The following is a 10,365-nucleotide window of genomic DNA, read 5'->3' on the forward strand; positions in this document are numbered from 1 at the left end:
TTATAAAAAAATGTACATTTCATTATGTTTTTTTAATGTAAAATTTATTTTTTTAAATAAATGCATAAGATGTTTAGTTGGGAAAGTAATTCACAATGACTTAGTTGTCTCTCAAGCTGCACAATGGGCTATTTGTCCACTGTGGGGGAATTAAATCCCCCACAGTATTTGGCATTGCAACTTCATAACCTTACTGGTGGACACATTCTTGAGAAGAAATACACTCATTCTGTTCAAAAAGTATAAAATTATTTCACAAGCATATAATTTTTCCTACCATGTAATTTTCTAATCCCTGGAGGAGGATTCCACCCACTTATCATTAAAACCTTGAGAGCCTGAGGACCCTTAAATACATTAAAAAATAAAAACAAATTAAAATATTTTACCGAAGATACTATCTGCTCTGATGCAAGATCTAAAAAAAACCATAAAAGCTCTTGTTATAACCTTATTAACTTTCCTATTACCAATGTATAAACAGATGGCTGACCAGATTTATATTTGCCTCTCTCTCTCCCAGTTATTTTAAGTATTATGTCTATAATGTGTTAAAAATAACTTAAATTTTAATTATTGTTCAGAACTATATCTAAATGTATCCATTTTAGTTTTAAAAAAGATCTGGCCTGTTGCAAAAGTTGTGAGTTCATAATGATCCATATTGGTAAACAAAGGATTATTAAAAGATTCTAAGTTCAAACAAAAAACGTTTTTATACACTGCAACAATTTTATCTCAAAACTACTTACAATGTGAACTCTTCTAGTAAATTTTAAATATATATATTTATCTATCATAATCATGATGAAAGAATTAGTTCAAAAGATCACCAAAAAATCTAGATTTCAAAAGATCCTGAAACTGAAGTGCTCTTGAATAGTTGATTTTTCTTCTTCACGAGTTAAAAAGATGTCTTAACTCTGGAAAAATAGTAGTCAACTATTCAAAAGGGCTTGTGTTTTGGGATCCTTTGAAATATACTATAGTTATCTTAAATATTATAATTATTACACTTTCTTCCTTCTACTAGTTGGTTTTGTTCAAAGGTACATTAAGACAGAAATGATGAGGTTAAAATAGTTTTATTTTAATCATCTACACACTTTAATACAATTTTCGATAACAAATCCCATTTTTAGCCATATTTTAGGTTGAATATTTGTTTACTGTGTGGATAAAGTTTTACAAAACACAACAGAGCCACTGAAAAAATAATAATTTACCCATGTTTTCTGAAAAACTGTTTCATACATAGTTCAAATAGAAGAAAATATGTTTTATAAAACAAAGTGTTTTATTTATTCAGTTTATACTTTCTTATATTTAGGATGTTTACAAGCAGTCAACATGATCATTTTATCTTTTGGAAATATTTTTTTAATGAAGATATGGTATCATAATTTTTTTTACAACAATTCACAGTATAACCAAGACTCAAAAATATAACTGTTTAATTCAATGTTACTATTACAACTGTTATTTTTATTACCTTTTGGTCTTTGATTTGAGGTAGGAGGGGCACCAAAGAGCATTCTCTATTTCCTGGCATGATATAATTGGGAGGAGTGCAGTCCATAAAATTAGGTCTACTTTTCTTTTTTTCTAAATAGGGGAAAAAATATTCAGAATATTATTACGTACTTCAGGATATGAAATACAAAACCAATAAGTTTAAAAATTTATAACCATAAATTTTTTATACCTCAAATATCAATAATAATTTTTCACAAGCTTACTAACATAAAAACCTTCAACACTAAAATAATACAAAAATAACAGGACAGTTGAAGTACCAATAGAAAACTGTCAATCTTAAATATAAAACCTTTAACACTGAAACAATGTAAAAACAACAGAACACCAATAGAAAACTGTCAATATTAAATACATAACCTTTAACACTAAAACAATGTAAAAACAACAGAACATCCAATAGAAAACTGTCAATATTAAATATAAAATCACACTGATTTGTTTATGATTGAAAGAAGAACATTGAAAGGTTTATCTTTTCCTAAATGAGGTCAAATTTTATTAGTCAGTGACTGTGGTATAAAACCCTTCAATCTAAAACTTTGTTTTATAAACAAAGAACAAAAATACCATGTATACCTTCATTTGGTTTTCAAATGATCTATAGAGAAGAAAGTGTTACAATTATACAATGGTGCATTATCATTCCTACAACATTAACAACAAACTGCCAAACATGCCTGACTTGTTTAACTTAATACGTGTTAATTTAAAGCAATTAGAATATGTTCTTAAAATTTCTTACAATCACACCCTAAGATTAATATATATATGTGTGAATAAAAAACAAGAAAATATTACACTAGCTCACCTAAAATATCACCTTGAGTTACCACATTAAGGTAGGAGATGGAGATGCAGTCAATCCCATTGTAGGAATCGGCAGGGTCGATAGACTTCAGGAGATCCCGTACATGCCGAACATGAATACGAGCCTCTCTCATTGTGTATGGTTCTAGACAATTATATCAAACTATGCTTGTATTATGTACAGTACATAACTCATCATTTAAAAGTGATACTTCATTATTAATTTAACCTCAAGTTATCAACCTAAGGTAGGTTCACAACAATACAGAATTTGTTTATGCACATGTAACGCAGCAAGTTTATGAAAGCAAGATAAGACAATGTTAAAACATAATGAAATCATGATGATGTCTTTCAACATTATCACTGAAACATTAACTTAAAAAAGGAATAAGTGAACTAATAATAAAATGTTGTTGATTTTATGAATCATAAAAATGTATAAAAAACTGACAACAATGTGAGGATGAGAGCTGAAACATGTTAATAGAATTACTAGATACCCAACCACCACAACCAGTCATTTACTAGCATCAACATCACTGAGTAAAATATTATCACAAAAAATACCACCAATGACTCTTGCTCTGTTCTCAAAACAGCTACCCATGTGACATATACACAACCAACTATATCAATCAGACACTGTCACAAAATTTAAGGTAAAGTAACTAGCTCATACATTCAGCATAATTGCTACTCAAATACACAAAAATCATTATGAGGATGCACTGCATGAGTTTTATCTATATGTCTGCAGAACTGGTGCTATGTTAGTTCATTACTAAGGAATGCTTTCATGATACATCAAACCAAAATATCTTTTACAAGAAAAAGTATGATTACATAAACTAAAATAAAGCAAGTGCATTTTTATTTAAACAATAAGCCTAGTTTGCATACTCTATCATTACAAATGTTGACACGATGCATCAATATTGAACTTTTCAGTACAGGGATTTAGCTGCATAAATCAGTGTATCAGTCTCATGTACAATTGCTTTATTTAAAAAAAAAAACAGTAATATATACTAAAATCACTGTGATTTTGTGATAGAGAGGGAAATTTTTAGATAAGCTTTTATGTAAACATTAGTTAAGTTTCTGTGTAAACAAGGCACAACTGCATACATGTAAACTACTCTACATAGCACACTGTGGTGTTCAAACAATAACAACAATTATCAAGACATGTACACAGGTCTGACATATTAAAATCAGTTTACCTTCTACAACTTTTATCACAGAGCCCTCCTTTAGTCCCTCTATATTCTTAATCTCTGAAAAGTTGTCTAGAGTGGTACCATCCAGTTGCAGAGACACACAGGTATGATGACAGGTGTCTTCTCGATCCATTAACAGTTGGTGGATTTCCTGAACAAGTTCAATAGAGCTAACCTGAAGAGTATAATCAGAATATTGTGATGAACGTTACCTTCTTCACTTCCGAGAACAATCCATTTACATCTTCCATTTAAAAAACAATGGCTTTAATCAAAGGTGACTAGTCTAATTCTGTTGTCACAAAATGAAATAATATCCATTTGCTGATTCTCAAAATCATGACTCACCATGTCCAGTAATTTTCTTCTTCCTTGTTGATGAAATTCAACATAATTGTGATAAGTTCTGATAAATCTAAATCAAAATATTGCATTATGTCCTGCATGTCATGATGGTCATACCCTGGGAGTTTCAATTCAATTTGCACTTTCACCTCTGAGTTACACCACTATGAACCAAGTACAAGACCTTATAACCACCTTGAAGTGTAAAGGTGTACATATTTAATGTTATCATAAAAACGTTCATACATGAAGGAAACTAAAAATATTAATTACAGCTCATTAGAAAAAATTAATAAAAAGGTGTGAAAATATTTGTGTTGCTTCATTCTCAACACAAGTTTTTTTTATATATACATGGTCTATAAAAAGAAGCTTTAATCTCAGCCACATCTCCACAAATAAGTCCTGGCTAATAATCCTTTTACAGTAACAATGGTAGACATTAAATTACACAATGAAGTATCTTTCACAGCATTTAACAGTACATGTTTCAGATCTGACAAATAATAATGCTGGTCTATAAGAAGTAACATTCACATTTATTATTTCTGATCTCCCTGAAACTAACAAATAAGCCAATAATTGCTTGTACTTATAAGCCTCATAACAGCTCATACTTACCAGCTCCATAACCACATGTATTTAAAAGCCCCATAACAGCTCCCACTTACAAGCCCCATAATAGCATGTGTTTGAAAGTCCCATAGGTAAATAAATCATTAGAGGTTTCCAACAAATGACTTGTATGTTCCCTAGAAGACATCTTCCATGAAATCTGGATTTTCTAGCTTATTCAAGGACAAAGTTTATGCTTACAGCAGGCACTAATACCCACATCATGTTTAAAATGTTGAAATTTATAAAAACAGCTGACAACTGGGTTAGACTTGGAACATTTTGGTTTAGTCAATTCTATGTAAACATATATAATTTTTTTGGTAAAATTTAAACACAAATACACTATTAGTGAAATATATTTCTAAAATACCCCTGCACAAAAAAAGAAATGAATTTAAATGAAAAGCCAATAGAAGCAATGAACGTGTTGGGTATTATTACTAACCTGAATGTCAAATGGTTCCAATCCAGGAACAGCTAGTTTCACAGTAAATCCCATGTCTTGTAAAAACACAAATTCTTGATCTTGATTTCCTTCTAAAATTGAGCTTTTATCTTTTTGTGTGTCACCATTTTTGTCTTTTTCTGGGTTTTTCAAGTTCATACTTAATTTGGCTACAGAGTGAGTTGGCGAATTGTCATCATCTACATCTTTCTCAATATATCGATTTACCACTGAGCACGTATTATACTCATTGTTAATTGATAAGTGTGAAGTAACATTTGAAGGACTATCCGAGCATCTATTTACAGAATCACTAACACCATCACATGCCCTCGCACAAGAAGATCCATGACCATTACCTAAAATATCATTTTCATGACCAGTGGTCAAAAGTTTATCTGAAACAGAAACTTCAACATATTCTTGCTTGCTGATTTTCTCCTGACTACTAGCAGGATTACATAACTCAGGTGAATCAGGGGTATGCGAGTCCTTTACCATGATGGCTATCACACTGTTAAGTAAAAGAAACAAACTAGTGTTAACCCTTTTTTTCTTCAACATGTACAAAACTTTCTACAAAAAAAAAATATTGAAAATGAAATTAAAATCAAACCTAATTAGGACATGGTTCATCCAGTAACATTACTTAAGTTAGTTAAAAAATGGGCTAAAAATGAAAAAAATATAATCATGTGATAAAAGATAACTGACCAAAATATACATTAAACAGAAGATGGTAACGTTGATCTTTGACTCTATGTTTCGAGCCTTAGCCCTTCCTTAGGAAACAACAATTATCATCAGTTATTGGACTGTTTATTTTTATCAGTGCTTTAAACAGCCTTAATAGGTATTTCCTGGATATAAAAATATCTTCTATAATTGCATGTAAGTGTAACAATTTCATACTAAATAAATATTAACATGTAAGAACTGGTTACATAACGAATATCTTTACAAAAAAACAGATGAAAAAATGATAATAATTATTAATTCTGATAATTTAATGATACCGGCCAATTTCCAGTTAAGAAGTTTCCACACAAAATCATATACAAAAGTTGTAATGGTTTTCAAATGAGACCCAAAACTTAAAGCTTTTGAACAGTTCACTATTTTTCATTCTTCTCTATTCTCCTGAAGAAGAATAATGAACTGTTTGAAAGTGCTCGAGTTTCGAGTCTCGTTGGAAAACCAGTCAATTTCCAGTGTCATTTTTCAACTTAAATCTGACTAGAGGACTCAATTTTGTACAAAAGCAAACTGACATATCTATTGAACACTGTTATAACATTGTGAAGTTGTTAGTTTGGAAAATCACTCTTCTAATACCCTTCCCAAATTCATACATCTTTTCAACACTCTTAGAACATTGTAAAGTCATTAGAAGCAATGTGTATAAAAGCTACTTCTATGACCTATCCATTCAACTTTTGCATGTTTCAGCGACTGGAGAATGAAATGTTCATGCTGTTTCATATGAAGACACCGGACAAGCCACTGGATGCAGCATCTATGGATTTCTGTATAACCAGACTGTTGAAAGGGCATTGGTAAATCATCATCCTCATACACTAGGCTGGTTGTGGAAAACACATAGAGATAAATAGTGTGCTTTTGGCAAGACAGTTTTATGATGGAGCATTTTGAAATGGAAGCTACACTGTAGGGCTATTGTAAAGATGCATAGTCGTCAGATAGAGCATGACCCTACATGGCAGCGTGATGAAGTTCCAAAAATGTTTTAATATAACATATATTATATTTACTGAAATTGTTTTAGCAAATAACATGTTTGGTTATGAAAAATAACAAACGGTCGTTATATAAGAATATGTGTTGCCATCTAGCGACCTGAAATGAAAATTATTTATGAAATGTGGAAATAATATATGCTTATAAACTGAACTCACTGCTAAGTAGCAGTTTTGCTTTTTAATGTGTCTCCACAAAAATATGTGTGGTAGAGGAACAGAATAATATTACTGTTATATAAACTGTGAAACACTCGATAATGGCAATTAGGTGCTCATATAAGGCTATAACTCAACCTTAGCAACTATTTGTAATCATCATGGAGTAATAGATTGAATGTTGGGTGAAGTTGGAAGGCGCGGGGTCCTGTAAATATTATCTTAATGTCGGTCCTGCGTTACGGGGTAGTTTTACCATCCTGGACGAACCTTTCAGGCTTCACTGGCCCCTAGTATAATCCAAAATTAGAAAACTGACAAAAGTGATACGATATGATCAATGAATTATAAAAATAAAACAAATGTTCACTTACCAACCTACTTCAATGAAATTGTTTAATAAAAAGAGAAAAGAAAGAGAGGAACAAGTAATAAAAAATTGCAAAAATTAAGTATGATGTAGGGATGACAATGCCAAAAAGTACAGAAACAAGATACGGATGAATACACAAAACCATATAAAAATTACTACACAAGTAGCCAGTAAGTACTGAGTCAATCTTACAAGCTTATCAGCCACTATAAGACTGTATAGAACTACTCAGTTTAAATGCTTTTATTGAAAACTGAATTCATGCAACTGTCAAGAATTCAACATTTAGTTGCAGATAAAAGTTATTCTTGGATAGATTTGGCTACTTATGTACTGAATTTTGTATTAATCCCTACCTTGTTCCTGTACTTTTTGGCATTACCATCCCTACATCATAGTTTATTATTATCATTATATATATATTGAAATGTTCACGTTAAAATACTTCAAATAACTTGGGAACTACATAAAGCAAATTGAGCTATTTTTACAATTTTATTTGTATAGTAAAAACTTTTAGTGGCCAGAATAATATGACTTCTTTCCCTATAAGAGTCGAAATGTGAAAAATTATACGAACTAACTTCTCTGGTGGTATTACTTCACGAACTATGTTCAAAGTGTTATTATAATGTGTTCATCGTACGTAAGTCACACCGAATAGCAATAAAAACAACAACTAAAAACTTATTTCGGCTTTAATTCCCTTTCTGAGCCACTAACCTAATTCACTTGAACTGAGAGCATAAACTAATGTTTCAACTTTTTAAACATTCATTTATCTACATTCTAAACAATATGCAGAGCTGGCCTTACAGAGTAGCTCGAGGCCTTTTCAATAAAAACTGTACGAAACTACATGACGTCACAATATCAGAGCACGTGCTCAAAGGTTGGAAAAAAACACGCCAGCCCACTTGTACATTTTCTATTAAGCCATCGCGCTCTTATTAACTTTATCAGATCACCTGTGCATACAGGGCCCATAACTCAGCATATTTTATTGTATTACAAACATCAAGCGCGGGCCCCTAGCGGACTAACTAGCTTGCTTCGTCCGACAGTATGTAACATTAACCGTGTGCTCAGTGGCTTTTTCAAATCTCTATCTGTTCCCCTGATTGTGTCTCACAAGATGCGATGTAGATACTTACGTGATAAAAAAGTCGTTCAGCGTAAATCGCATTTTTCTCTTGAACAAGCTGTTAGCGCGCACGCAAGTCTTAAGTTGTATAATCCGGGTGTATATTAATTCTAACCACTACTAATCACGAAGTACTTACTTTTTCACTCTACCAATTTTCAAAGCAAACCACATATTGAAATTTATTTCAAAACAGGTATTTTCAGGCCCGTGCGCAGAATGTTTGAAAAGGGGGGGGTCTAATTTTTGAGATCAAAAGCCAACAAATACAGCGCAAAGCACAATCAGCATGCTAATATCTACGGGGGTCTGGGAGCATGCGACTATTTCAAGGCATAAAATGCTAATGTTTCATCCGAATAATATAGACTATGTAGAAAACGTCCCCCCCCCCCCCTACGTATGTGCGCGATTTTGCAAAATTCGAACTACAAACTACGCAGTGGATCTGCTTAACACATCTGTATTAAGTCTGCGTATGCTTATAATAATCACACACGTTCATATGGATTACGAATGATCGTCATGAAATGCAGAGAAGAACCAAGTTGAAAAGAAAGTTTGATTTCCAAATCAAGTACTTTAGGTTTTTTGTAACTACAAGAAGCGTTCAAACTACTTTTTAACAACAACAAAAAATATGATATAACAGATAACCAATGAACTATTAACGATACAAACCGAAGTAAAATTGGTCGATCTGTATTTTATTCAAAGTCAACAGTTTAAGCACAATGCTATCTGTATTCTACATTCGGTGGGTATCGAATCCAGACTTTTAGCATTATAAGCCTTCATACTTGGCGCCGAGTCACCAGGGGGGGGGGGGTCAACAAAATAGCGGATTGCATAACTTGTGAATTAGTTTATTTTTTCCAATACGTTACATTTAAACTTATCTAAAAAGGAAAACCTCAACGTGTACATATTGAGAGAGTTAAATGGTGTATAGAAATATACATGGAGAGAACAGATTTTTATTGTTGCATTAGCTGTAATATAGGCTTAATAACTTATTAAGTTTGATTAGTTGTGTGTTAGTTCATAAACTAGCAGACACACATAAACATTATTTTCCAATGCATCCTAGATATGTGTTAAACTCAGACACACACACACCCCTTTTCAAAACTTGTTTCTGAGCTATAAAGTTTTAACCATTTGGAAAAGGTATTTAGTGTGTTACGTCTCTGTTAGTTTGTTAATTTCCCGTAAAAATTCTTTCCGAAGAACTTCAGCGATACAAGTCCTTTCTTAAATAAAACTAGTTTATTCTTTCTCAATACAACTCTTCAATACACTTAATTTCCACAGTCAATTTAACTTAAACAAACGCTACAATTTACAACAGTCTCTGCCACGTGTAGATCGATCCTAGAAGTACAACATGTTTTACAGTCTCTGTCACGTGTAGATCAATATTAGAAGTACAACATGTTTTACAGTCTCTGCCATGTGTAGATCAATATTAGAAGTACAACATGTTTTACAGTCTCTGCCATGTGTAGATCAATATTAGAAGTACAACATGTTTTACAGTCTCTGCCATGTGTAGATCAATATTAGAAATACAACAGGTTTTACAGTCTCTGCCACGTGTAGATCGATCCTAGAAGTACAACAGGTTTTACAGTCTCTGCCACGTGTAGATCGATCCTAGAAATACAACAGGTTTTACAGTCTCTGCCACGTGTAGATCAATATTAGAAGTACAACATGTTTTACAGTCTCTGCCATGTGTAGATCAATATTAGAAATATAACAGGTTTTACAGTCTCTGCCACGTGTAGATCAATATTAGAAATACAACAGGTTTTACAGTCTCTACCGTGTGTAGATCAATATTAGAAATACAACAGGTTTTACAGTCTCTACCATGTGTAGATCAATATTAGAAATACAACATCTACACATGGCAGAGACTGTAAAACCTTCGATCCTAGAAATACAACAGG

General features: G+C 32.1%; 1 protein-coding gene across 2 annotated transcripts in view; it reads right to left on the minus strand.

Annotated features, from left to right (window-relative positions):
* Positions 1–10,365, minus strand: part of LOC106468357 (clustered mitochondria protein homolog) — a 51,191-nt gene that overhangs the window by 27,161 nt on the left and 13,665 nt on the right. For both annotated transcript variants that reach the window (XM_022396698.1, XM_022396697.1), the window contains exons 2-6: positions 4,978–5,491; positions 3,573–3,744; positions 2,348–2,491; positions 1,493–1,605; positions 278–347 (exon numbers count right to left, since the gene is read on the minus strand). In XM_022396698.1, coding sequence (XP_022252406.1) covers positions 278–347; positions 1,493–1,605; positions 2,348–2,491; positions 3,573–3,744; positions 4,978–5,478 — 1,000 coding nt within the window. In that variant the 5' untranslated portion in view covers positions 5,479–5,491. The remainder of the gene's footprint in view (positions 1–277; positions 348–1,492; positions 1,606–2,347; positions 2,492–3,572; positions 3,745–4,977; positions 5,492–10,365) is intronic.

Source organism: Limulus polyphemus, unplaced genomic scaffold (assembly GCF_000517525.1).
Source record: "Limulus polyphemus unplaced genomic scaffold, Limulus_polyphemus-2.1.2 Scaffold2979, whole genome shotgun sequence".
Lineage (NCBI taxonomy): Eukaryota > Metazoa > Arthropoda > Merostomata > Xiphosura > Limulidae > Limulus > Limulus polyphemus.